At 39.4% G+C, this 14,029-nt stretch overlaps 1 protein-coding gene across 2 annotated transcripts; it reads left to right on the top strand.

The window, feature by feature from the left end:
* Positions 1-7: 7 nt before the first annotated feature.
* On the top strand, positions 8-14,029 carry LOC144016521 (ceramide kinase-like). 2 transcript variants are annotated; one of them, XM_077517742.1, is made up of 12 exons: positions 14-1,155; positions 2,996-3,142; positions 3,382-3,504; positions 3,569-3,694; positions 4,967-5,033; positions 5,126-5,271; positions 6,963-7,037; positions 7,108-7,375; positions 7,935-7,999; positions 9,578-9,798; positions 9,875-10,092; positions 11,207-14,029. In XM_077517742.1, exons 1-12 carry the CDS (start codon positions 1,020-1,022, stop codon positions 11,295-11,297), a joined length of 1,683 nt encoding a protein of 560 aa, XP_077373868.1. In that variant the 5' UTR covers positions 14-1,019; the 3' UTR covers positions 11,298-14,029. The 2 variants fall into 2 exon arrangements, with proteins under 2 accessions (XP_077373867.1, XP_077373868.1); XM_077517741.1 differs by having other exon boundaries at positions 8-1,155; positions 6,963-7,375.

Raw genomic sequence — 14,029 nt, 5'->3', positions numbered from 1 at the left:
CCAATCTGTTTGCTGCCACAAAATCCCACACGATCTTGGGAGGTCAACAGCACCCCCTGCTGTTTTGAGAGAAGTCTCTCGATAACGGTACTGGATGTAATGATTTGGTTTCGAGTGAAATATGCCCCGATATGTCGGCTAATATTCACATTCACAATTATGGTAATGTACTTATTTTATTATTGTAATAGTTCAAATTGAGGGATTCAAGATAACCAAACAGATGAGTAGCAGTTTATGAAACTCTAGCAAATATTTAGACACTTTACAAAACGTGAGGACTTGAAAAAAAATTGCTAAATATTATGAGCAAAGGTACATACAAGGCAAGGGGTGGGACAAATTAATAGTTTTAAATTGTATTGTTTATGATTTTGTTATAATTAACCAATTTAATTAACTAACTACATGATAAATGTAAGCACAATTGTGTATATTTTTATTCCATTTAATGGGATAAAAAGTAAGATTTAAAGTACAAGTAATCAAATATGAATTAAGCAAATTAAGACCACATTTGGCCCGCGTGCCATATGTCGTTCACCCTGAAAATAACGGAGCGGAGATGCGTTCAGTAGTTATAGGAAAATGTGATTGAAACGACTCCTGAATACTTCAAATGACTATTTAGATAATGTTTATTCATTATTGTAGTATTGAAATGATATTTATGTTACAAAAAGTCCAAAATTACAATGAAATATGAAATCAGTCTTTATAAGGAGAACAGCAAATAAATCCCCGAGTTTTACGTCCGCATTTGAATGCCTCGTTAGGCCACTCCTACTTCCGGTAAATGCCCGCTATCTCCGAGGAAAAAAAAAAAAACGACAACCTGAAAGCAATCCGCTACTCGGTGGCCATTTAGTTGAAATTCCCATTTAATCTTCTGGGATTAATCGTCCGCTACACTCCTGACCGCCGTCTGAGGTGGAAGCGGCTCACGGAGACATCATGGCCCGTCGGAGGTAACCTTTTTTTCCCCCCCCCGAGCCTGAAGGACGGACGGAACCGGTCCGATGGAGAGGCCGGCGAGGCTGCTGCTCTTGTCCGAGCTGCGCGTCCGCAACGTCGGCCACGAAGTGAGCTTGTGCCGGTCCCTGCTCACCTGGAAGAGGCGAACCTCCAGCCCGGTGTACCATCCGTTCAGACCCAGTAAGACCTCAAACGAGCCGAACCGTGTCCCAACATTTGTTGTCCTCCTTTGTCCCCTCTGAGCACGCTCCATTACAGTCTGCGTGGCTAACAGAGCGCAACGAGCTAACGACGAATAAAACATCAAATGTGTCGTGTAAAATGGCGCGCCAGAAGGTACTAAAATTCACAATATTTACATGATATTTATACAACACAACTCATGTTCAACTTTTCATCATCTGCTTACGTAACTAACCGCGTGCTATAAACCAAAAGTGCCGTTCTCCTTGAAATTTAAATTAAAAAAAAAAATCATCAAATTGATGAGTAAACAGGGAGTATGTAATGTTGATATATTTGTCCTGTTTTGTAATAAAAGATTGTGAACTGTTACTGGCAGTGGTTATTTTGCTGTGAACAGCTCTGATTGGTCAATTGACAAAGTGTACGTCACAAGCCAACATGGCGGCCATCTCGCTGAAACGACCCTCTTCATTGAAAAGCATTGAACCTCGGATGGTTGTACTGTGATTTGTGAGCAGGATTTTGATTTCAAAATATGATTAGATTTTTGTTTGACTAACAATCTGTGGTTTGTAAGCAAGTTCACAGGCAAAAGCAATACTTTTTTTTTTTTTTTTTTTTTTACTGTATACCGGTGTCGGTATCGGGGTCGCCTGCAGATGACGTCACGGTACAGGGTCGTCCGGAAATTGTCCGTTTGCAATTGTTAAAAATAAAATTTTTGGACTAAAATTGCAAAAACGTAAGTAAACCTAAAAAAAATAACATGATACCTTAGGAGTGAAAATAAAAAAAATAGATTGAAGCGCTTGCCGGTGACGTCAGTACAGTGGCGCTAACGAAGTTAGCTTCGGTTTGGTTTCTTTTTTTAGGTGTTTACAAATCAATCATAATAACAGGAAACAGTCTTAAAGATAATAACACATTACAATCTAAACTGACAATATTTGTGTCATCTGACACAATTTGTGTATCATTTAGTCAATCTATTTTAATATTTATTCAATATATTTTGCGTATGTTGCATCCCTAAGTGATTGTTTCATCTCTATGGACGGACAGTGACCAGATACAACTGTTAATCGTGTTTTGAAAAAAAGTAAAATTTTAACCTTGCCACCCAGTGCCGAAGAAGGTCTTAATAAATAGCTGAAGGTTGACGCCTTCAGTGGGTTATTGATTTCATGATCCCTGCATTGTCCCTACCGACCTCAGTCACCGTCGCCATGACGACAGATGAAATGGTCGACCCGTTTGTGAATCTTTAACGTTTGTCGTGCCTGCCAAGTGCAGCTCAGCGACACGCTTGCGTCACGCTGAAATCGAGAAACTGCTTGAAACGTCCTTGAAACGTTTTCAACAACACAATTTGAACTACGACTCATTGATGCGATCATCCAAAATGTTGCGCTTTTGTAACTTGGACTTGGTTTTTCTTTGTAAGTTTGCGTTTTCGCTACTGCAGATTTTGGCCAAGCCTTTCTTGGAAAAAAAAAAAAAAAGCTTCTTAATCTCAGTGGGAACAACTTGCTTAAATAAATGTTAAAATAAATCAAATGAAAATCTCCTCCGCTATTTGGATTATCGTTCATGTTCTTGACATATAAATAAATCTCTTCGGAATTGAACATTCCGACTTTTTTGACTGTTATGTGCTAGTTTCTTGTGTAATAATTTATTGCTGGTGATTCATTCATCAGATTGTTCCACAATCAGGAAAGCGTAAGCAAGTTACGAGCTCGCTCACGTCTTAAGTCACATGAATATTTTCTCAGGAAATAAAAACATCTCAGCACTAATGACTTACCCGTGTGTGTGTGCGTGCGCGCGGCAGGTGTGTGTCACAGCGTGCGCGTGTCGGAGATCATCAGCGTGCGAGAGGAGGAAGAGGAAGAGGAGCAGAAGCGCAAGCGAGACGACGACGGCAGCTGGAAGAAGATCAGAGAGAACCAAAACAAAGACTGCAGGCGCTCTTTCACAGGTGACAAAAAACATGATGATGATTTGTAGCATGTCAGCTGAAGATGAACACGACGACTGCGAGTTTACTTGTTGGTAGCAACGATAGTAGGTTTGTAACTTGTTTCGATAGCGAGCTAGCTCGGTAGGTTTTTTGATTGATGCTTTGTTAGTTAGTTGTGCTGCACCTGCATGTTTTTTGGCCGGGTTGACAATCGTCATTGCTCCGATGACGATGAATCATGTTGTCTTGCGCGGCAGTGTCGTACGTGGAGAGATGTCGGCAGCACCGCTGGCGGTGCGCTGACGTCACCTTCACCTGTCCGCAGGCGGCGCTGTGCCGCCGCTGGGTGAGCGCCATCAGGGAGCTGCTGGCGGCCATCGGTACGTACGTCGGCGCACACGCGTGTCGCTTGCGCGTATTGTTGTTGTGTTGTTGTTGTTGCAGGGAGCAGACCCACGCACCTGCTGGTGTACATCAACCCGTACGGCGGCAAGCGGCAGGCCAAGCGCGTCTACCAGCACAAGGTGGCGCCGCTCTTCGCCCTCGCCGGCATCGGCGCGCACGTCATCGGTACGACGCGCGTGCACGCAAAGAGCAAAGTTTTGCTCGCTAGCTCGCTTGCTAATTCTCAAGCAAACATTTGACCCCGCCCTGCAAAATGTTAATTAATTAATTAATGGGACGCTTGACTCATTGAGCCATTTTCACAAGTAAAAAGTTTGCATTTTGTTCACAAGGAATTTGATGACTTTTTTCATGAACGGTTTTTACCTTTCAAAACTTTTTTTTTTCCAATTGCTGTCGATTTGAAGACGACCTCACAGGTGCGCAGGGTTCAGGTAATGACCAATCATGGCTCTTTTTGCCGACCAAACCCAGAAAATAAGTGAACCGTGATTGGTCGTTAGCTACTTCCTCACATCACAGGTGATGTCATCATTAGTCGCCAGCAAGTGGGGAAATTCGTTTTGAAAGGTATTAATTGGACATGAAAAATAAGGAAGTTTAGCATCATCAAAATATGAACTTTTTACTGATGAAAATGGCTCAATGAGTCAAGTATACTTTGAAGGTAAAATATTACATTTGTGAAATAAATATGAAGTGGGAACTTGGAAGATTATATATACTGCGGTAGTGTAAATAACAATCATGTCAAAAATATATAAAAGCTTTTATAGACACAAAATTTAACAGTTATGTAGGTTGGGGAAAAAAACAATACAAATACTAAGTAGCAAAAACAGTGGTTATGGATATAAATGAATAAGTATAAAAAAAAAAAAAAGATAATTATAGCAAAAATGTCCTTCATTTTCGTCTTTGGTAATTAATTTAATACACGAGCCTTTGGGGATGATTTGAAATGTGATTTTAAAGTGTGTCACACAAAAAGTGATGTCATCAAGCAGCAGCCAATAGAAAAGCACCTTCACATGACGTCCCTCCCATTTTTTTTTGTGTTGTTTTTTTTTGTTTTAATATTGCGGACAAGTAATACACATTTAAAATAAATAAAAAAATAATACTAAAACTAAAGTAAAATGAAGTATTTATTAAAACTAAAACGAATAAAAACCAACAGAACCACCCTGAAAACTAATTAAAACTCACAAAATTTAAAAAACAAAACTCGAAATGAAATCAAAACTAACAAAAATGAAAATTTCCAAAACTATAGTAACCCTGATCGATGCACACAATAACGGTGTGAAATAACCATAAATAAATACGACATGGGAGACCAAAGTGGTAAAAATAAATATCTCTATTTTTTCCTTTACTTGCGTGTTTAATTTGTTGACTGATGCCGGTAACGCAACTAACTAAATTGTCCCATAGTGACCGAGTACGCCAATCACGCCCGGGACCACCTGAGAGAGGAGGCGGAGCTCAAGAAGTATGACGGGTGAGTGAGCGGCGCATCTGCCGGTGGGCGGGTCGGCTAGCTAGCTAGCTAGCCAGCTAGCGCTAACGCCTGCGTTTGCCTCCGCCGTGCAGCGTGGTGTGCGTGGGCGGCGACGGCATGTTCAGCGAGCTGGTGCACGGCCTGTTGTGGCGAGCGCAGAAGGACGCCGGCGTGGACGTCAACCGGCCCGAGCAGGCGCTCGCCGCCTGCTCGCTACGCATCGGAATCATACCGGCAGGTCGCCACGACTCGCCACCGCCGCCGCCGCCGCGCTTTTAGTTAGCGCTAGTTACTGGACTTCAAGTCAACTCGCGCTTTTGCTTTCGTTTTGATGCATTTGTTTGCTAGCAAGGTCCGCTAACTGATTGACGGACTCCTCTAGTTAGCATCGGTTAGTTGATTGACTGGTTAATATATCTTGTGGTTAGTTGGTCAGTCAGTCAGCCAAACATTTTGTTTGTAAGTGCATTTGCTCTTTGGTTGGTTATTGTGTGTTAGTTTGCTAGTCAGGGATTTACTAGTATGTTGGCTAGTTAGTTAGGTAGTTTGTTTGTTAGGTCGATTGTTGGTTGGTTTGTCAGCCAAACATTTTGTTTGTAAGTTCAATTGCTCTGTGGTTAGTTATTGTGTGTTAATTTGCTAGTCAGGGGTTTACTAGTGTGTTGGCTAGTTGTTTGGTGAGTCCACCAGGCCATTTGTTAGCGAGTCATTTAGATTGCTTGTTGGTTAGTTATTGTTTGTTAATGTGCTTGCTTCTTAGTTACTGGATTATTTGACCAGTGTGCCAATATGTTGCTTAGTTATTGAACATAACCAACCAATCTACCGACCTAACATCTTAACCAATCAATCAACTAACCGATGCTAACTCGAGGAGTCCATCAGTAACTCATTAACGCCTTTGCTTCTGTTAGAAATCATGAATTAGTCAATCAGTCCACTACTTGGCAAGTATGGCAATTTTGACTAGCTGGTTAATCTTTAGGTGTTGTCAGTTAGCGCCAGTTCGTATGTTGGTTGACGTGTCAGGCAGGTTGGTTGTTAGGTGGATAGTGTGTTGGTTGTTTAAAAATACAAGCAGGTATGAAGACAGGTTAGTTTGTTTGGTAGATTGGTTGGTTGGTTGGTCAGCCAAACATTTAGTTTGTAAGTTCAATTGCTCTGTGGTTTGTTATTGTGTGTTAGTTTTCTAGTCAGAGATTTACTAGTATGTTGGCTAGTTAGTTAAGTTTTTGATTGGTGAGTCAACCAGGCAGGCCATTTGTTAGTGAGTCAGTTAGTTTGCTCGTTGGTTAGTTATTGTTTTTTAGTGTGCTTGCTTGCTTGTTAGTTACTTGATTACTTGACCACTGTGCCAACATGTTGCTTAGTTACTTAACTGAACTCATTAACACGCCTTTTGATTCTGTTTGAAATCATCCATTAGTCAATCAGTCTGTTACTTGGCAAGTGTGGCGATTTTGACTAGCTGGTTGATCTTTAGGTGTTGTCAGTTAGCGCCAGTTCGTATGTCGGTTGATTTGGTTAACGTGTCAGGAAAGGTTGGTTGGTTGTTGTCATACAAGTAGTTATGAAGGTCGGTTGTTAGTTTGTCAATTAGTATGCTGGTCGATTGTCAGTGAGGAGCTAGTTAACGAACGATTTGGCTTCTCTCATCGTCACCGTAGTTGATCGGCTCGTTAATTGTGTTCGAGCTGTCAAGATGAATTGACAAGTACTTGATTATCACATTAAGTAAGTAATCGTTTGGAGACGTTTATCTATTGAGTTTTGTAGTTGTCAAAATCAAACATGATATGAACCAAAATTCTGGTTGTGAAATAAAAACAAATTCAAGAGCGACAGCACTAACTAGTTCAGTGATCCTTTTTGATTGTTTCTTTGATTGTTTGATGTTTTGTTTGATGTCTTTGATGTTTTGTCCTTCAGGTTCCACGGATTGCATCTGCTTCGCCACGGTGGGCACCAACGACCCCGTGACCTCTGCCCTGCACATCATCGTGGGTCAGTCACACGAGAGTCGCCCGTCCGATTCCGTCTTCCAAAGTAACGAGCGTGCGCTGAACCCGGGCAGGCGACAGTCATCCGATGGACGTGTGCTCGGTGCACCGCGACGACGCCTTCCTGCGCTACTCGCTGTCGCTGCTCGGTTACGGTTTCTACGGCGACGTGCTGGCCGACAGCGAGCGGAAGCGCTGGATGGGCCCCGCCAGGTACGACCTGGCCGGACTCAAGACCTTCCTCACGCACCACCACTACGAGGGCACCGTGTCCTACCTGCCGGCCGGCGCCGGCGGCGGCGGCCAGGGGGCGCCCACGGACGGCTCCAGGTGTCGAGCCGGGTGAGGACTCGCGCACGGAGAGAAAAAAAAAAAAAAAAGAGTTTTATGGTTGAAGTTTAAATAAGAGAAAATGTAAAAAATAAAATATAAAAAATGTGATATAATATAAATTCATTTATAATTCAAACTAAATTTAATTATACTTAATTTTAAATATAATAATGATACTTTTAAATTTAATGAAATTAAGAAAAGAATATAAAAAAATATGAAAATAAGAAAAAAAGTAGAGAGATTTAAAAAAAAATAATAATTTAAAAAAATAAGAGTTTCATGTTTTAAGGTAGAGCTGGGACAAAAATTAAAAATGAGAAGATTTAAAAAATAAAAAAAATAATTATTAATTAAAAAAACAAAATATAAGTAATGTAATATAATAAACACATTAATTAACAAATTAATTAATACTGAAATTACATTGAATTAAAATCCATTTTAAATATAATTATTTATATCTATCTATATTAGGATTTGAATACAATTTTTAGGTATCGAGCAAAAATGTGTTGTGTTGTGACATTCGTGAAATGAACGCAAACGTTTTGCTTTTCTTTTGCAGTTGTTCGGTTTGTCGAGACAGCAAGAAACTTTTGTCGGACCAGACGCCCCCGAAGGAGTGCAGCGGTACTGCACGTTTACTGTCTCTCCAAATCCATTTCAACTGGATTACAAAAATACAGTCTGCAAATACATTATTTTTCAGGAAAGTTGATTTTTTTAGATCAGATTTATTTTGAAAAATTGAAAGAACATTTTTCGAAAGATAAATGATTTTTAAAGAGAATTTCTTTAAAAAAAAAAATGGAGAAAAAATTAAGGTGAAAAGTGATTTTAAAAAACAAACCGTTTTTGAGGCACAAAAATTCAAATGTAAAAATAACATTTGGCCTCACCCTACTGGCGGTATTTTTTGGAATGAAAATTATTTTTTTAGTCAAGATAGAAAATTGTATTTTTTGAATAAAATGTATGTAGGAGGGGAAAAGTTTTTTTTTTTTTTTTTTTTTTTTAATTAAAAAACCTTTTGAAAAGAGAAATATTTTTGGAAGCAGAAGTTTTTGTTTTGTTTTTTTAAAGAAAATAATTTCTCGAAATTGAAGGAAAAATGATTTGTACGGGCAGATTATTAGTTTAATTTTATTTATTTAAGGAAAAAAGATCAGTGCGGCAGGCACAAAAATTAAAATGCAAAAGTAAGAGAGTAAGACAAGCAAGTCTTACAAAAAGCTTCCTTGTCTTGGCTGAAGCCGCATCCTACTGACCCTATTTTTTGGAAGGATTTCTTTTCTTTAAATCAAGATGGAAAATTGTATTAAGGAGATTTTGAAAGTGACAATGGGGAGAATATTTATTTTTTTTAATAATAAATGTATGTAGTAGGGGTGTTAAAAAAAAATCGATTCGCCGATATATCGCGATACTACATCGCGCGATTCTCGAATCGATTCAATAATAGGCAAAATCGATTTTTTTTTTTTTTTTTTTTTTTTTTTTTTTTTTTTTTTTTTTTTTTAGGATTCACACCTTGAGCATGGAAGAATGTTATATGAACGGCACATTAAGCCTTAATATTTTTATTTTAATGCTGTTCAAACATGAAACAGATTACAACCTCTATAAGACTGAAATTTCAGATAAATAAATAATACATTTTCATATAAATCTTACACTCTACAAGCTTACTGATTAGTATTTTCTAAATATGAATGGAAAAAAATCGCAACAATCGACTTATAAATTCGTATCGGGATTAATCGGTATCGAATCGTGACCATTCGTATCGGGATTAATCGGTATCGAATCGTGACCATTCGTATCGGGATTAATCGGTATCGAATCGAATCGTGACCTGTGAATCGTGATACGAATCGAATCGTCAGGTACTAGGCAATTCACACCCCTAGTATGTAGATATTTAGATTTTTTTTTTTTTAATTCAAAAAAACTTTTTGAAAAGAGAAAAAATATTTTTGGAAGCAGAAGATTGTTTTTAAAAGAATTTCTCGAAATTGAAGGAAAAAATGTTTGTAAGCGGGGGGAAACAAATGATTTTAATTCAATTTAATTTCGGAAAAAGATATAAAAAATAAGATGTTGGCCTCACCCCGGTACATGCACGCCTGCCAATCGGGACGAGAAGGCGACGGGGACCGTGGACGGAACTCGGCGTGAAATCCCAACAAAGGTGCGATTGTGTTGCAGGAAATGCCGCCGACGACGACTGTGCCGGCTGGCGGACGATCCGCGGCAAGTTCCTGGCCATCAACGCGGCCATCATGAGCTGCGCGTGCCCCCGCAGCCCCAAAGGCCTTTCGCCCGCCGCCCACCTGGCCGACGGCACCGCCGACCTCATCCTGGTGCGCAAGTGCTCCCGCCTCGACTTCCTCCGGCACCTCCTGCGGCACACCAACAAGGACGACCAGGTGAGCGAGCGGCCCGCTTCCTCGCCGCCGTCCGTCCTCACGCCCGTCCGCGTGCGTGCGTCCGTCCGTCCCTCAGTTCGACCTGTCCTTCGTGGAGGTGCACCGCGTGCGGCGCTTCCGCTTCACGCCGCGCCACTGCCGCAGCCAGTCGGAGTCGGAGTCGGAGCCGCCGGACGGGAAGCGGCAGATCTTCGGCCACATCTGCCGGGACCACCCGGCCTGCGGCTGCGCGCCCGCCTTCGGCAGCTGGAACTGCGACGGCGAGATCCTCCCGCACGCCGCCGTCGACGTCAGGTCGGCTGCAAGCAATTTCAAAAACTTTTTTTTCTTTTTTTCAAATATCAAACTCTGCAAAAAAAAAAAAAACTCAAATTATTTGACTTTATTCCCAAAATACTTTTTTACTCAGAAAAATATACATTTATTTATTTATTTTAATATTTAAAAAAAAATTGATTTTTACCTGAAATTGTTTGACTTTATTCTCAAAATACTGATTTTTTTTTTTTGTACTTTTTTTTTTATTTTACTTTTTGTATTTATTTATTTATTTATTTTTACTTTTTTTTTTACTTATATTTTTTACTACTTTTTGCCGAAAAACAAATTTATTTATGAAAATATTTTTTTCAAAAGAAATGAAGACACGATTAAAAAATAATAATTTTTGTAAGATTTTAGTTTCTTTTTACCTCAAAACCTGTTAAAATTCAAATATATATATTTTTAATAAAAAATAAATAAATTACCACGTTACCATTTTTTTTCCCTCCATAAAATATCACCATATTCAACATAATCGTGAAAAGCTACACTTGCAAAAACAACTTTTTACTTGAAGAAAATTTCACATTTGTTATTTTTAATTAATTCTGACTGATCACATCCTCGCCAGAAAAATACATTTATTTAAATATTTCAGTTTTTCCATACCAAAATCCGAAAGAAAAAAAAAAAAGATTTTCTTTTCGCTTTAAAGAAATCAGACTGTTGGCCAACATTGTTGACAATATAACAATAAAATGTTTTGTTTTTCCTATTAAAGAAAATGTGATTGTTTAAAAGTTAGTAAAAAAAATTATTAATTTATTCTGAAAAATACAACTTTACCCTATAAAAAATGATTTAACTGCAAAAAAAACAAACACTTATTTTCCTGGGGAAAAAAAACTTAATCCAAAAATTATGCCTTTTTTTTTTTAACCTGAAAATTATATTTAATTAAAATAAAATGTCGCTTTATTCTTTAGGAAAAAACACTTTTATTTTGAAAGATGAAGATTTTTCCACTAAAAATCCTATAATGACCCCAATTTTCCACCCCTAAATGTTTTTTTTTTGTTTTCTTCCTGGGTAACATTTGTGTTGGCTGTCGTTTGTGTTTGTGTCCTTTGTCGATATTTCCCAGAGTGCATCAGCAGCTGATCCAACTGTTTGCCCGAGGCATCGAGGAGGCGGCCATGTTTGACGAGCTGGCGCCCGCCTGCTCGGCCGTGTAGGCCGACCGAGCGTCCGACCGACCGACCGAGCGTCCGACCGCCTCGGACCCTTTTGAGCGTCTTCCTTTTCCTTCTTCGTCGTCTTCCGTTGGGCGGGTCTGATCGACTCGTGTCGTCGATGACAGAAAGTGACGGAAGGTCTCATCCAAACGGTTTAACTTCACTTAAGTCGGGTCTGATTTTTTTAGATTCCAGTTCGGTCTGGCAGTTTTGCGTCAAAAGTCCTGCTGAACGATACGACCCAACTCCGCGACAATCTCAAGTCATTTGACGGGTCTGAATTTGGAAGAGTCGTAGTAGGCCCGAGTCGGGTCTGAGAAGGCTTGGATCTGACTTTTTGCTCGAGTTTAGTTGAGTGACAAATCCACCTTGAGTCTCGTCTCATTTGTCGAGTTTTGTCGGGTTTGAATTTGTCGTGTTGTTGAGGTCGGTTTGGTGTAAAATCCTGCTTGAGTCCAGTCTGAATGAGACTTAAGTCCAATTTATTAAATCTCAAGTTTAGTCAGATCTGAATGTGGAGTTGAGGTTAGGCCTGGTTGTTGCGGACTTCAGTTTAGTCAGGTCTGAATTTGGGGGTCGAGTTGGGTCTGACTGTCGATTCTAAAATTCGATGCAAACTCCTGAAGTCGAGTCTGCTCTGGACTGATGAGTCCAACTCAAATCGAGTCTCAGTACTGACTCCCAAGTTTAGTCGGGACTGAATTTGGAGTTAAGTTTTGCCTGCTGAGTATTATCGTCAAATATTTATCGTCTGTGTTGAGTCCACGTTTAAGTCGGATCGGAGCAAAAAGTCTGTTGGGTCTCCGAGTCAAAGTCCTGCTGGCATTTAGTCAGGTCTGAATTTGGAGTTGAGATTAGGCCCGGATGTTGCGGACTTCAGTTTAGTCGGGTCTGAATTGGGGGGTGTAGTTGGGCCTGACTGTCGATTCCCAATCCCGAATTCGATGCAAAGTCATGAAGTCGAGTTTGCTCTGGACTGACTCAAATCGAGTCTCAGTACTGACTCCCAAGTTTAGTCGGGACTGAATTTGGAGTTAGGTCAAGTCAATTCAAGTCTGTTGCGTCGCTAGTCAAAGTCCTGCTGGTGTTTGTTTAGTCTGAAAGCAAGTCCAGCTCTGGCGTGAATGTTGTCGATATTTAATCGGGTTTTCGACTTGCTTGGACTCTCCAAAGATGTTTTTAGTTCATCTTGTCAGTCTTTGAAATGTTTTTATTTATTTGTCTGTTACACCATTATTAAGTATATCATTTGTTAGCAAAAGATTCCGATTTTCTTTTTTTTTTTTTTGATGTGGCTATTTTTCCAAACAATTTTTTTTTGATTGAAAAAACACGACATTGTAAAAAATCGGTCCGTCTGCATGTTTGAATTTGTTTGCGTCTGTTACACGACGACGACGATCGTTCCTCCAAACGTAAATTCGCTAATGTGAAGCGCGGCGTTGATTTCAAATGGTTGATGTTGAAAAATATGATTTTCTCATGCGCAATTGTGATGTCATAAGCAAAAAAAAAATGTATTTATTTTTCAAATATGCATCAGTATTGGTGAGATTTGATTCTTGAAGAAGAAAAGGGCGTTTTTTTGGGGTTTTTTTTGTCGTTATGTTAAAATTTATCCTCCAAATATTTCACTTTTTCTCTAAGATTACATTTCCCAGAACATAAACAATATTAATTTTTTCCCTAAAAATGTCATTTAACAAAACGTTTTTTCTGCAAAAATGTATATATATATATTTTTTTATGTTAAATTGACTGGGAAAAAATGCTCCTAGCATTTTACTTTATTTGTGATGATTACATTTTTTTTTTCCCGTGAAAAATGGATACTTATATTTTTGAGACAGTATGTTGGATGTTTTGAACAATTTCTCTTTTTTGGAGTTTTTTTTTTTTTTTTATGTCTTACTTCTATGTAAAAGAGTATTTTTCTCAAAAATCTGACTTCACGGTTTTTGTTTTTTGAACATGACTCTTCAAATGTCATCATTTCTTGTCTGTTACGCAACCACAATCACTCCTCCAAAGCTCAACTCTGACACCTGCTGGACGTCTTAAAAGTCTGCAGGTCGCATCCTTGTGGATTACAACTTTTTTTTTTTTTTCCTTCCTTTTTTTCTTTTGAAATGATGGCTCTTTAAATGTAATGAACAATCGTTCAAAGTCTAAACCAACGCGTCGTCTTGTTGAACTAAACGATCTTTTCGTCGCGCTCCTCCCAATTACGCAAATGAGGCGGAACGTTCCCGGATGAACGTTTGGGCTAATGTAGCGCTTTGAACTGTAGCTGTCTTGTATTGATTGTTGATCGGCGGCTGTCATTGTTGATTGGCAGCTTGCCTCTGCTGACCTGAGCTGGACTCATGAGGAGGAGGATGATGATGATGATGATGATGATGAGTAGCAGTAGAGCATCTCATTTAGCCAGTTAGCCTTTCAGTGTTTGCGTCCATGTAGCGCCACCTAGCACAGCGGCTAACGCGTTTACAACTGCGACATATGACAGCAAAAAACAAATAAACAAAAAAAGCATTCCAGAGGTTATGTCAGGTTTTGCTTGCATTTTTACTATAACGACCTTGCTGGCATTGACGTCACTTTGCATGCTAATTAGCTGATATTAGCATGCTAGCTAGCCACTGGAATGATGATGCAAGTTTTGGACTTCTATGCAACTCGCGCCAGCTGAAACCTCACATGGAAGAAATAAAATCAAATGTTGAATCACA

The sequence above is a fragment of the Festucalex cinctus genome, chromosome 3 (genome assembly GCF_051991245.1).
Source record: "Festucalex cinctus isolate MCC-2025b chromosome 3, RoL_Fcin_1.0, whole genome shotgun sequence".
Taxonomy (NCBI): Eukaryota; Metazoa; Chordata; class Actinopteri; order Syngnathiformes; family Syngnathidae; genus Festucalex; species Festucalex cinctus.
This window is presented reverse-complemented; position numbering and strand designations above follow the sequence as displayed.

Coding starts and splice junctions, on each gene's coding strand:
- LOC144016521 (XM_077517741.1), top strand. CDS start 1,020: ATGGAGAGGCCGGCGAGGCTGCTGCTCTTGTCCGAGCTGCGCGTCCGC. Junction 3,143..3,381: donor CTGCAGGCGCTCTTTCACAG/GTGACAAAAAAC, acceptor CTTGCGCGGCAG/TGTCGTACGTGGAGAGATGT. Junction 9,799..9,874: donor ACACCAACAAGGACGACCAG/GTGAGCGAGCGG, acceptor TCCGTCCCTCAG/TTCGACCTGTCCTTCGTGGA.